Source organism: Megalobrama amblycephala, linkage group LG2 (assembly GCF_018812025.1).
Source record: "Megalobrama amblycephala isolate DHTTF-2021 linkage group LG2, ASM1881202v1, whole genome shotgun sequence".
NCBI classification, from domain to species: Eukaryota; Metazoa; Chordata; class Actinopteri; order Cypriniformes; family Xenocyprididae; genus Megalobrama; species Megalobrama amblycephala.
Window position 1 is genome coordinate 7,631,644 of NC_063045.1, and position 14,642 is coordinate 7,646,285.

The 14,642-nt window shown below is 34.8% G+C and overlaps 2 protein-coding genes across 3 annotated transcripts in view; both read right to left on the bottom strand.

Moving 5' to 3' along the window:
* LOC125263394 overlaps nucleotides 1-14,642 on the bottom strand; it is a 105,152-nt gene that overhangs the window by 47,176 nt on the left and 43,334 nt on the right. The window lies entirely within an intron of this gene.
* Nucleotides 1,284-9,036, bottom strand: LOC125263378. 2 transcript variants are annotated; one of them, XM_048182394.1, is made up of 7 exons: nucleotides 8,877-9,036; nucleotides 7,808-8,119; nucleotides 3,871-4,194; nucleotides 2,958-3,290; nucleotides 2,481-2,576; nucleotides 2,313-2,338; nucleotides 1,284-1,668 (listed from the first exon to the last, which is right to left on the bottom strand). In XM_048182394.1, exons 1-7 carry the CDS (start codon nucleotides 8,926-8,928, stop codon nucleotides 1,636-1,638), a joined length of 1,176 nt encoding a protein of 391 aa, XP_048038351.1. In that variant the 5' UTR covers nucleotides 8,929-9,036; the 3' UTR covers nucleotides 1,284-1,635. The 2 variants fall into 2 exon arrangements, with proteins under 2 accessions (XP_048038351.1, XP_048038350.1); XM_048182393.1 differs by having other exon boundaries at nucleotides 7,793-8,119; nucleotides 8,877-9,035.

Genomic DNA, 14,642 nt, shown 5'->3' on the forward strand with positions numbered 1-14,642 from the left:
AATATATAATAATATATTATGAAAACACATATTTGGCATTTTGATGCTTTTCTCCAGTGTTTCAGTGCAGGTTCAGTTTTACAGGTTCAGAGATTCAGAGTTTGATCAAGAACTCAATGGTGATATTTCATGGATCAGACCTTGCTGGATTTGAACCTTCACTCTTTAACCACAAAGCACCAAAACAAACATATACAAAATGCTTCAAAATCAACTCACGCTGGTGTTTTATCAGGGATGTTCCTCTGATAGTCAAGATGTCAATACTAAAATTGTGAAGATAACATTACCAGTAACAGTACAGACTTGACCTGTGTGTTGTTTCTCTGTGAAGAGCTTTTGTCTTGCAGAATGACATTTCTTGTTCAAAATGTTGATGAAATATTCATCTTCACAAAATTAATGTAAAGAGAAGTGGACAAAAAGCCTTGCAGGTCTTGCAGTGTAAATGCTGCTGTTATTAATGATGATAGAAACAGCAATACTGAAAAGAAACAGAGAAATCTCTCACTGTTCCTGTCTGAATCACTTTAGCAGTTTTTGGCATTGCTCGAGGATCAGACGAGAGCGCGTCTGCAAACAGCAGCATGTCTGACGAGAGTGAGGGAAGACTGTGAGGAACTCGTTTGCAGAAAACCCTTATTTGGAGATGCTTTGGGCATGTTTTATGCAGCACAGTTTCAAGAGCAAGGAGGAGATACGGGGAGACAGATACTGGAATATGCCAGAGAACACCAGAATTGACAAGTCCTCTTTCTCTTCATGTGTGACACGTGAAAGAGTCTGGAGATGCTGTGGGGAACGTGTAACATCATTCAGCAAAACTGGTTTGGCGGTGGGTCAGTGATGGTCTGGGGAGGAATATCCTTGAGTCTCCCTTAATGCTGTTAGGGAACCACTGGTGTCCGAGCTTTATAATGGCAGTGAACAGGACCAATGAGTCTGAAGCTCAAAAAGTGCATCCATCCATCATAGACGACTCCAGGGGGTTAATAAAGGCCTTCTGAAGCGAAGTGATGCATTTGTGTAAGAAAAATATCCACATTTAACATAAGGCGGTCTGGTGGAGGATAGATATTTTACTTTATAACTTGTTAAATATGGATACTTTTTTACACAAATGCTTCGCTTCACTTCAGAAGGCCTTTATTAACCCCCTGGAGTCATGTGGAATACACGTTAATGATGGATGGATGCACTTTTTTGAGCTTCAAACATGTTGGACCCGTTCACTGCCATTATAAAGGAGATTTATTAATATAACTCTGATTGTGTTCATCAGAAAGAAGAAAGTCATACACACCTATGATGGCTTGAAGGTGAGTAAAGCTTGGGCTAATTTTAACCAATTTGAACTAATCCTTTAATTCTTTGGAGCAGTATTATTTAAATTACTTAAACACAAACTAGATTAAATTTGAATGAGTTGAAATTGGTCAAGTTGAAATGACTAGTATTGGTACCAACTAGTGAAATCTTGGTATCGTGACACTGTTTCTCTGTGAGCGATGAGAGTTTCTTCTAGCTTCCCATCTTCAAGTTCTCTTTTAATGAAATAATAATAAATGTTACGTCGGCGCGTCATTGGCAGGCTCATCATGATTAGGTGACGAGTTGCTGATAGTCTTCAGAGTGTCAACCAGAGGATGAATCTTCAACACCATTTGCCTGTGAATAAAAAAACAGATTCACAGAAGGTAAAAGAAATAAACAGGACTGATGTTTGTTACACAAGACATAGAACTGCAAAAAATGACAAAATATCTTAAATATAAGATGTTTCTCTTCACATTTATTAAAATAATTAATCTTTCCTAAACAACCTGCACATCGAAATGCTTGAAATATCATATTGGCTACTCTTACTTGCTCTTAATGTTGTAATTTCTGTTTTCATATTTTTTGTCATTTAGATTATTTGGGAATCATCAATGTTTTTCTTCAGTTGTAAGAAAAAATTGTTATATCCTGATCCTAGACCGGTGTCGTATCTATGGAGCCCTTAAAGGGACCTTTGCAAAAATAAAAAATTGACAGACTTTCTCGTTCGCACCTTGCAAAGGTCCCTTTAGGGGCTCCGTACATATCAGCCTATGGTAAATAAATATAATTATGATGATAATAAATAATTTTTTCTAATTATATAATAATACAAAATGTATTCATGCCTCTGTTCTTTTATAAAGTAATAGAGTACGAGAGCAGCGCTGTCTTGAAGAATCAGATATTATTATTTCTGAAACAAAACAATCACACACAAACATTTAATCTGAATCTGTTTTGGAGTCAGATTCAGTGTTCACATATCTCACCTGATCATTGCGCTTTGTCCTGATACCTTTGAGGAATAACAACAAACTCAATTAAACACACATTACTTTGGTTAGAGAGAAAAAAAAGGAGAAAATTCTCAACTTTTAAAGACTTTTTTTTTTTAAATCTCATATTTCCATCGTATTAAATCTGTATGTTACACTCACCATTCCTTCTTGATTGGCAGCAGTAAATTAAACCAGCAACGATCAGCAAAACAGCAACACATATTCCTGCTACAACAGCTGGAGACAGATCTGAATCTGAAATAATACAGACAGACAGTCATTATTTTTTAGAAAATGACTGAGAAAAAAACTTTTTTCTTTACACTTTGGTAATCAGTTGTACATTGATTTAACTGATGAATGGCTCCATCTGGTGGGTTTTTGAAGAACAGCAGCTAAAACAGCAACTGATTAGATCAACTGGAAATATCAGCACAGAAAAACTGACTATTGTATATATTTTTCATGTTAATAACATTAGAAATATGAACAGCACTCGTTAGTTGTGATAACTGTGTGTCACGATGTGCATGTGAAAGATGACAATGAAACATTTACTGAGTCAATTTAAACATTTCAAACTGTTTTCTAAACCTGTTCAAGAAAAAATGAATTGAATGACTCAATGACACTCACCAGTGACAGAAACACTGAAGCTCCTGATGATGCTGAATCTGCTGCTGCTGATGATCAGTAGTTTATATTCTCCAGAGTCAGTGTTTGTGATATTTGTGAGGGTCAGAGATCCAGTCTGATGATCCAGCTTCAGTCTGTCTCTGAATCTCTCATCACACTGAACATCTGTACAGATCTTACTCTGATCTCCAGTGATTTCAGCAATGAGAGTGTCATTAAAATACCATCTCATTGAATCATTTGAGCTTTTTATTACACCAGAATCTAAAGTAACAGATTCTCCCTCCTTCACTGATTTTCTCTTCTTTTTATCTCGTTCAACAGGAGAAACATCTGAAACACAAACCAACAGCTGCTGGAGGATCTTTTGCTCAAAACAACAATCAAACTACACAACATGAAAATACTTTGGATATTTGCTCATGCTCTATCTTGACGGTCAATTTGAAAAGCATCATTTGTTTCGATTTTGAACTTATGAACATATTTTTCATACTTTTTAACTTCAAATCCTCTGCGCTTTGGATTCCTGGTGAACTAAAAACATTGAGTGAACTGAATCAGATGATAAGAAAAGGTGATCAGAGACGATATGATGAGAAACTGACATCTTCACCAGAATAAAACTGTTTAAACCAGCAATAGAAACACAAGTTAGTTTTTAAATCATGATGCTCTGAATTTGAAGGTAAAGCTATAAATTCCACTTGAACAGTAAATGTGTTTTGAAGAAATGATCTTTATACTGTATGTGAATTAATATACAGGTAAAGAAAAAAAATACATCTAAGTGTTACTAAATTAATTCTGTTCAATGATGGAGATAAAGAGAGAAACGGCTCTGAATGTCACTGCTTTAATAAACTCAATGATGTGATTTAAACATAACCTGCTTTCAAACATAATGACTCACCATAAACATAAACTCTGAAGATCTTTACACTGTAGCTGCTGCTGCTGATGATCACTAGTGTATGTTCTCCATAGTCAGTGTTTCTGGTGTTCATGATGGTCAGAGATCCAGTCTGATGATCCAGCTTCAGTCTGCCTCTGAATCTCTCATTCCTTTTATCACACTGAACATCTGTACAGATATAACTGAGATCTCCACTGATTACAGCGATGTGAATGCCATTAAAATACCATTTAATTTTGTGTTGTTGGTTCATTTGAACACCAGTGTTTAGAGTGACTGAATCTCCCCCCACCACTGACACTTTATCTGGATCAGACACACCTGAAGAAGAAATGAAGAGTTCATTATAAGCCAAACAAAAACACACAACAGGAAAGTGCAGTGAAAATGTTTTTCTACAGATCAAAAAGACTGAGTAGAGAAATCTGTCTGGATTCATAATGTAACACATTCAAACAAACAGCATTTCATACTGAATTTTGAGCAGGTGTTAAGAAAATTTCCGTGTTCACTGTATTTTTCTCCTCGTCATACTCTTCAGCAGGTCATATGATATTAGTTAGTAATCTTGATGCTACACTGTCAAACGAGGCTTTAGACCTTGCTGTGGAAAAACAGCCAAATTCTGACAGTAACAAACCATTTTCCATTAAAACAGTAATATACTGTAAAAACAATATACTGTAAATGCATTCTGGGTAATTTTTGTCATTTTTGAGAAAATAGCCTACAGGAATATACTGTGAGTTAAAGGTCCCGTTCTTCGTGATCCCATGTTTCAAACTTTAGTTAGTGTGTAATGTTGTTGTTAGAGTATAAATAAAATCTGTAAAATGTTAAAGCTCAAAGTTCAATGCCAAGCGAGATATTTTATTTAACAGAAGTCGCCTACATCGAACGGCCAGTTTGGACTACATCCCTCTACTTCCTTCTTTAATGACGTCACTAAAACAGTTTTATGACTAACCTCCGCCCACAGGAAAACACAAGAGTTGCGTTTGTAGAGTGTGTTTGTCGCCATGTCGTCGAAACGCTGTTATTTTCATCCCGCAGTCCAATCACCGGGTCTGATTCCGGCTCAAATTGATAGGGTAAAATTAAAGACATGTTTACAATAACACTGAGCGCGTGCATCTCCACGTTATGGTAAGAGGCGTGACCTTTCCGGGCAAGATGCGCTAAACTGCTGTCGAATCACAACACAGGAACCGCTGGCACAATCAGAACTCGTTACGTATTTCTGAAGGAGGGACTTCATAGAACAAGGAAGTCATCAGCCCGTTTTTATGACAGTGGAAACAGCGGTATACAGATAAGTAAATTATGTGAAAAATACTGTGTTTTTTTACACGCGAAACATGAACACATGTTATATTGCACACTATAAACACAATAAAAGCTTAAAAAAACACACGAAAAACGGGACCTTTAACATCGCTCAAAGTCGACACTCAAAAGCTGTGTTCAAATCACACCCTATACCCTCATTCACTATTCCCTACATTAGTTCACTAATATAGTACACTTGACAGAGTGAATGAAAAGAAGTGAGTGAATTCAGACACTGATGAACACCTGATTAGCAGAATCACTGAAGAACAGAGAAACAAGACCAGAAAAAAGAGAAGAGACGAGCAGAAACACAAGAACTATAACTGACTTCATCAACACTGAGTGTGAAACCAGTTCACAAACCAGTTTGACATTATTTCTTTCATACATGTACAGAAGTTCTGGTTGATTAACAGATTTGGATGTTTATGTTTAATTGAAAATAAAAATGTATTGAAGTTTGCAGTCATCATCGTGGTGATCAGTGTCTGCTTTAGTTGTGCTCTTGACTCTTTAACATTATGTTTCTCTGGCTGCTGGAACTGAGTGTTTATAAAACACATTTGTTATGGCAGGAAAAAGCCAACATGAAGTTGGTCAGGTGTTTTGGCTGTTGTGATGGTGCTGTAATCATCGTAGACTGATCTCTTTCTATGTCCGGTCTTTGATTTAATGGGTATCTTATATTTATTGATTGTACTATATCTGTAATTCAACAGCATAAGAACCAGCAACATTTCAGTAATCACTTATTTAGGAGAGTATATAAGTCTTATAATGCATAAAACATTTTGAACTCCTGCATTATTTGCACAGCAGAGACATCAACAATCAGAATATTAATCTCAACAATGGTGACATCCAAAAGTTTAATGTTGCAATGCATGCTGGGTGCCAGCATAGTACAAATCTCCCAGCATGCACTGCAGCATAAATAAATTATGCAGCTTTATTGCCACCATTGTTGAGATTGATGTGCTGATTTTTGATATCTGTGTGTGTCTAAATAATGCTGCAGCTGTTTTTTTGTTCATGGTGTTTAAAAATAAACTCTTTTTAGCTGATTGTTGTTGGAGCTCTTGCTGTAGTTTCACAGTGGCAATAATGAAAAATATTAATCTGTTAATAATGTAGCAATGGATAAAACACAATATGAATTCAGTGAATCAAGAGACAATGTGATGGTTACATCTTCACCAATACATAACTATCAGCACTCAACAATTTTTTTTTCTCCAAATTTGTTTCCACCATAACAAATGTAACTTGCAAAAATAGTTTAAGCAGCCAGAGAAAAAACAAAAACTGATGTATAAAAAGTCAAGGGTCAAGAGCTCAACTAAAGCAAATGCTGATCTCCTCAATGGTGACATCAAACTAAACATTTTCAACAAAACATCAACATCTAAACTTCTGTTAATTCTCAATAAGATCTTCTGTAGAAATAAAGTGAAACTGGTCAGTAATAAGTGTAATAATGTGTAATTGCTGGAAGACAGTTGTAGTTTCTGCTTGTATTTATTCCGTTCTTGTTCCTCTTTTCAGTGGTTCTGCTTGTTAACAGCAGGTGTTCATCATTAATGCTCAATCATCACTTAAATATTAACTTAATTATCTCACTGCAACACAGTGTCAATGTTACTTTTACTCTGTAGTGTGGACACTAGAGGATGTTCTTGTGGGGTTGAAAGGGTTAAAGGTGTCAGATAAAAGACACACCCACAAAATGTAATTTAACAGTAACAAACTGTAAGTTAAAAAACAGTTATATATTGGCAACACTGTTGCCAGTAGTTTACTGTAAAATTGAGTTTTGTGGGTCACCATTGTGCTGAAGAGTAGAGCCTGTGCTTAGGTTCAGGAGAAGAGATATTGATGATATGCTGTGTGTTGTTTTATTTAACAGATGGTGACTGTAGTTGTTGATGCAGTGAAAATCTCTTTATTTAAAATGTTTTTATTGAACTCAAAATAAATAAGTTCATAGTAATAATATGCTCAATTTATTAGCATATAATAAATATTAGTTTGTAAATTTAAACGGCAGTCTGACAATTTGAGGCAGTTGGTTTCTGTAAATGAAATGAGGTAACAGGAGTTTTAATTTAGTTCATGGTATCTTTACAGTAACATACTGTAGATTAGAGTAAATAACTGTACAATCAATAGTAAATTACTGGCAACACTTTTAATGTAAAAAAGCCTGGAAAGGTCTAACAGTGTAGATTTTGAACTTATGAACATATTTTTCATACTTTTAAACTTAAAATCCTCTGCACTTTGGATTCCTGGTGAACTTAAAAAAACATTGAGTGAATCGAACCACAAAAACAAGTTAGTTTTTAAATCATGATGCTCTGAATTTGAAGCTAAAGCTATAAATTCCACTTGAACAATGCATTTGTTTTGAAGAAATGATCTTTATACTGTATGTGAATTAATATGCAGGTAAAGAAAAAAGAAAAAAGAAAAAAAATTAATTCTGTTCTGTTCAATGATGGAGATAAAGAGAGAAACAGCTCTGAATGTCACTGCTATAATAAACTCAATGATGTGACATAACCTGCTTTCAAACATAATGACTCACCATAAACACCGACACCATGAACAGAAACACTGAAGGTCTTTTCACTGGTGCTGCTGCTGCTGTTGATCTTCAGTGTATATTCTCCAGAGTCTGTGTTTCTGATGTTCATGAGGGTCAGAGATCCAGTCTGATCATCCAGTTTCAGTCTGTCTCTGAATCTCTCTTTACACTGAATGTCTGTACAGATCTTACTCTGATCTCCAGTGATTTGAGCGATGAGAGTGTTATTAAAATACCATATAATGCTGTATTGTTGGTTTGTTTGAACACCAGTGTTTAGAGTGACTGAATCTTCCTCCATCACTGACACTTTAACATCAGACACACCTGAAGAAGAAATGGACAGTTTATTATAAGCCAATCAAAAGCACACAACAGGAAAGTGCAGTGAAAATGTTTTTCTACAGATCATAAAGACTGTGAGTAGAGAAATCTGTCTGGATTCACATTGTAACACATTCAAACAAACAGCAGAAGAATATCATTGATTCACACATTCACTCATCAGACAAACACACAGTCTCATGGATGATCTTATACATCATGAACATCATACAATCATCAATATTATGAGTATTACCCTTAATAATACTTCAGGAAACTGTGCCATTTTCCAAAACATTAAGATATAAAAGATTTTTATCGTTATTATGTGTACTGTTTCAATCTCAATTTTTTATTTACACTTTTATTCCTCCAAAGCGACTCACACTACATTTAAATGTACATTTGAACAGTTTATTCACTGCTATCAACATTTACTCACATAATTTACTCGTTACTTTTAGATGTGTTTATACCCACAACTAGACCCGAGAATTACAGGGACATATTTTCAATATTTTAGCCATAATGTTTTCATTCACGCCTCTGAATCTGGGCTGAGAACTACGTCTCGTTCGTCGTTCATTTTTATCGTTTACCAGAAAAAGAGATAAGAAAAACATCTTACAAAAGTGGAGTAAAATACAAACAATAAATGAACATACGTCAAATATAAAGTTAACAGAGCTGATACTCGAAACTGTTGTTTATTTTTATCACTGCCCGGAAAGAGATGTAACTTAATGTATAAATGTCTTACCGTGCACATGTAAACACATCGACAATAAGAGAAAAATAAAGACATGCTTCATTTTTGAATTTTTGCTCAGAGATGAACGCAGATTCAGTGAAGCAAAAGTGATCTGTTGTTACTCTGCATTAACAGCGCCACCACTACTTCACTAGTTAAAGTGAAAGTAATAATTTGGGAGGCTCGTTACGCACTGTAGCGGGACGACGTCTGACGTTTTGTGACGTTTTTACTCTGCATACAAAACAAAAGTCTCTTTCGAGTTCTGTTTATTCAGTGCTGTGTAAACCTTATTTTAAAGACAGATTTATTATTCTTAATTTCAATGTTTTGAATGATCGGCTACAATGATTTAGTTTTATTATTATTATTAAAACTGTTGTTTTGGGAATCAAATAAATTCTGTATTCCTTACTGTGAATGGATAACTAGTTTCATTAATTTGGTTTATAATTAATGTTAGAAAACATTTTAAACGATTGACAAACTGCTTTTGTTATCCTATTGTAAATTGTTCTGAATAAAAGCTAAATGCATGTAAATATAAATAAGATAAAACACAATACAAATTCAGTATTTTAAGAAGCAAGCTTTGACATTAACATCAATTAGAATAATATTTAAACATTAAACTTCGACAGACACAGACATGCAGCGATATAGAGTAAGACATGCTGCTCATTAGTTAGTCAGTAATATTACCCATCAAACTTATATATTCACAGTAACATTTATATTGCGATTGAGGATCTAAGTCTGCCTAATGAGTTTTTCACTTTGGCATTGATGCACATACACTGTCCATCCAGCAATGTGAGATACACGGCCAGATGAGCGTGGCTACTGTTCCCAGCCAGCAGAGCCATGTGGGGCCCAAATGGGTTTGACCTGGGCTATCTAACTGGGACCCAGCCAGTTTTACAGTGCATATGTACTATGAAGGTACCCAGCATGCAATGTGGCATGACATTGTTGGTTTTATCTGTGCTGCTGAACTTATTTTTGGTTCACTTTTAGCATTTTTTGTTGTTTGTTTATTTCGTAATCTTCAGAATTGATCTGTTTATTGTTATTTGTTGAGTGTCACCATTGTTGTGTTTTGTATGTTGAGTATTGATTCATCATTAGGATGCTTATTAATAAAAAAAATCTTGTGTTGCAAAATGATGCCACATCTTTCAAAGATAAATCTCAGCAGCTGCTTTAATATTGTGAAATATCCATCTACAAACAACATTTGAAATAAGACATTGGTAAACCTTCATGCTGAAATAACGCAAAAAAGGTAAAGTTTGACTGATTTTATATTCTAGCTTGTCTTTGTTTGAACAAATGTTTTCATTGGTCACACTTCTGACTTTACTTCAAAACAATTACAGTACTAAACAATGTAATTTCTTACAGTGGCATGGTTAAAGACAACTTTATCATGTGAATTCACAGTAAATTACTGTGATGTCAGCATCATTTTGCTGTTGATTAACAGTCATTTAAGAAAATGACCCAGCATGCATTAATTTCACTGTAAATTTCTGACTACAGTAAATTATTGTAAAATAATACTCTTTAAAGGCACAATATGTAAGATTTTTGGATTAAAACATCCAAAAACCACTGGAACAGTGTTATATATCTAATGTTTAAATGTTTAAATCTAGAGAAATAAACAATTTTAACCAAGACACGGACCGTGTTTCTGTGCGTCACCTATTAGTGACGTCATACCTGCATTATATCCCCTCGGTTTCCAGTTTTATTTTGTAGAAACAATGGAAACACCAAAGACACTTTAATATATTACATGTTTTATTAGACAGCTGAGCAACTGTTTGGAATTAGAAATCTAATTATTGTTATATAGCGCAACATGTTTAGTCTTATTGTTTAAATCTCATTTTCTTGATTTGTTTGAATCTCGTTTTCTTGATGCATGTTTTCACCAAGTTGCTAACATAGCATAATCAGATGCAGCTTTATTTTTAGTAACAGTAATACAGCATTTTCTCCAACATACAATGTTTTAAAATTAATTGCATGGTGATAGAGTTTACACCATAAATAATAAAATCTAATCCCATCACTGACTGAAAGTGGTTGTTCATTCATTAAGTTATTTTAACAACAGCACTTTCATGCAACAGATCAGGCATTTTGAATTAAAATCTTAAACACACTGGGAGAAAATAAAAATTTTGTCAATTTTGTCCCCTTTTTGAAGGGTCAATTTTTGTACTGTTAAATAAAGGTACAAAATTGTCACCACAGGTACAAAACTGGTCTCTTAAGGTACAAATCACAAGGGTACAAATTTGTACCCTATGCCAAGGGTACAAAAACTGTACCCTTGAGGGTACAGCCCCAGTGACAAGCCATTGTACCCCTAAAGGTACAATTATGTACTTTATTTTCTGAGAGTGAATGAGAAAATCGCAGCATCCAACGATATTAATACCATATATTCTAACGTTGTTCATCAACAAACCTAACTGCACATGTTAGCCTATAAGTAGTTTTGTCTCATAAGCGGTCAATATGTAATGTCTTCCAAACTGCAAATACTCTAATAAAATACATCTTGAGAGCAAATGCGAATAAAATGGTAACAAACTGCAGCTTTCAACCATATTATCATTACATTCACTATTGTTTTACCTTAGTTCAGCTTCGTCTCTCCACTGTAGGCTAATGGGCGCTTCGTCACGATTCTCACCCTCTCCTGAAACAATAAATTTAAAGTTAACGACACATTCCTGTTTTGGCAAAAAAATAAATACATATTGGAATCAAACACTTTTATATCCCACTAAATGTGCTGATAACACGCAGTTGTTATTTAAGTCGATACAATAATTACATCTGACGTTAAGAATTCTGTTTAAAATGAATCACTAAAATGCATTAAATGTAATACATCTGATTTGAATATTTATGGATGTAAATTTAAGTGAACTTACCAAAAGTTGAGCCTTTTATCTTCAACGGTTCATGTCCTGCTCCAGTCCACCAGTTTTCAAACGTATTCAGCCCGCGCAGTCCCATAATGCCACATCACAGTAATTTGATGTAAAAACGTATGAGCTACAGCGAAAACACCTCTTAACTGTAAATTAATTTACAGTTGACCTGGAAAAATACTGTTAACAACTGTAATACTCTTTTTGACCCATAATGCATTGCAAAATACAGTAATAACTTGTAAAATGGTTTCTGTAGAATTTTGCTGTAAAAACTACAGCGATTTGTTACAGTATACATTATGCTTGTCCGGCTATCACCATTCCAAGCTCAATTTAAAATTGAACATTGGTCTGGGGCAGAGTTGGGTAATCCAGGGGTCAAAGAGTAAAAGTCCTGCCATATTTTTATTCCACCCACTGAAGCATTAATGAGATAAATAAGTGATTAATTGAGTGATAATTGAGCATTATTGAAGACACCTGATGATAACAAGCAGAATCACCAAAGGAGAAAATCACAACTTTTAAGTTACCATCATCGAGATCAGGGTTTGTTTTAGTTGAGCTCTTGACCCTTGACTGTTTAATATTAGTTTTGGTTTGGGCAGTTTTAACTGCATTAAAACCAACCCGACAAGCAAAGTTTAAAGATGATCAGGTGTTGGTTATGTTTTCACATAATCATTATTTGATCTGAATCACTGAACTCATTTAGAGCCCAATCTCTGAGTTAGATTTACATTATTGATTACAGCAGCACTGTGATTCTACAGAAGATCAGCTTATACAATACAGAATTTCTTTTAAAAAAGTTGTCCTTATTACAAAAAAAAAAATAAAATATTTTAGGCACACACAGACATCAAGTATCAGCCTCTGAATCTCAACAACGGTGACAAGCAACATATTCTGATCAACAGATCAACTCTGAACATTAGAAAACAAGCTACTAAAAGTCACAGAAAAACAGCAAAATTGTAATAGTGAGAATAAAGAAAATTACTAAAACAATTCAGCTCATAATTTATTCATGCAGCAATGCATGATGGGAGCCATGGATGAATTTTGATTGGTGGCTCCCAGAATGCACTGCAACATGCTTTATGATGGCCACCACTGTTGAGATTCACAGGATGATTCTTGATGTCTGTGTGTTTAAATAAGCTCTGTTTTAAAAAAAAAAAAAAATCAGAACTCTAAAAAAACTTGTATTGATAAAGTTGATCTTATGCTGTAGAATCACAGTGCTGCTGTAATCAATAATGTAAATCTAACTCAGAGATTGGGCTCTAAATGAGTTCAGTGATTCAGATCAAATAATGATTATGTGAAAACATAACCAACACCACCTGATCATCCTTTAACTTTGTTTTTCTGGTTGGTTTTAATGCAGTTAAAACTGCCCAAACAAAATCTAATATTAAAAAGTCAAGAGCTCAACTAAAACAAGCTCTTGATGATGGTGGCTTAAAAATTGTGATTTTCTCCTTTGGTGATTCTGCTTGTTATCATCAGGTGTCTTCAATAATGCTCAATCATCACTCAATTAATCACTTATTTATCTCATTAATGCTTCAGTGGGTGGAATAAAAATATGGCAGGACTTTTACTCTTTGACCCTGGATTACCACCTCTGGTCTGGGGAGTCTCTATGTATTTTCTACTGCACGTGATCAACGAGCATTATTCACGCAATTGGATAATCCTTCAACCAATCAGATCAACGATCTGGGTGACATACTTTGCAAAGCGACACAAAAACTCCAGACAGGTTTAAGCTGCGTTCCATTCGACAGGGTCCCTACGCAGTTCACTGCTCCCTTCTCCCTGAGCACGGTATATCTGTTGAAGTGGACTTCGCTGACAATAATCCACAATAAAAATAATTCAGCATCGTCGAGAGGTTAAAAGAAATTGGATTGACGGTCGTGCTTGCTGTCGCTTCTCTATCGTCATCGTGTTATAACCGCCAATAGCGAGCAAGGTGGATAAGCCAGTCTGTGACTGGTTCCCGCAAAAGTGTAACAGAAGCAGTAGAAATGAATGTACGGGTTTCCAGACTGAGTTGCCGGGCGAAATCAAATCGCCGGCAGATCAGGCTGGGTTTACCCAGTCTAACATTATGCATTATTCATATTAAACATGAACCTGTTGATTTTTTTTAAATCTCTTTGCCACTTCTAGAATTCAATGTAAAATCAAAACCACAAATCCCTTTACACTAAGGCTTATAAATGTCAAAATGAGCTGCTGGGCCAATGTTTAGTAGTGTGTGTCAGAGACAGTCTGTCACTGCACTGATTTAAACTGCTTATCTCTTTCTTTGTATCAACTCAAATTTGTTGTTTAAATGAACTCAAAATTTTAAGGCAACCAGGCTAGACTACTTTAAGGTAAACCAACAAATTATTTTTATAGTGTGATAGTGTTTTTAATAAATAAAGTCAAGAGCCCAACTAAAGGAAATGCTTTTCACCATCATGGTGACTTCAAACTAAACTTTCATTAAAACATTAACATCTAAACATCTGTTAATTCTCAATAAGAGCTTTTGTTGATGTATGACAGAAATCAAATCAAACTGGTTAATAATAAGTGTAATAATGTTTAATGGCTGGAAGTCAGTTGTAGTTGTTGTGTCTCTCTCTTTTTCTCTTGTTGTTTCTTCTGCTTATTATCATCAGGTGTCACCACTAATTGTCAATCATCACTCAATCATCAATCAATTATCTCATTAACTTTAACACTGCTTCAGTGTTACTTTTTAACACCCAGCAAGATGGACTCATATGGAATGTTTAAAAATGTGTTTTAAATG

Excerpts from the sequence above, each read along its gene's own strand:
- LOC125263378 (XM_048182393.1), bottom strand. The coding sequence starts at position 8,928 with ATGAAGCATGTCTTTATTTTTCTCTTATTGTCGATGTGTTTACATGTG. Across the intron at positions 3,291-3,870 it reads CTTCAGAGTTTATGTTTATG|ATGTTTCTCCTGTTGAACGA; the intron begins GTGAGTCATTAT and ends TTTGTGTTTCAG. Across the intron at positions 1,669-2,312 it reads GGACAAAGCGCAATGATCAG|GCAAATGGTGTTGAAGATTC; the intron begins GTGAGATATGTG and ends TTTTATTCACAG.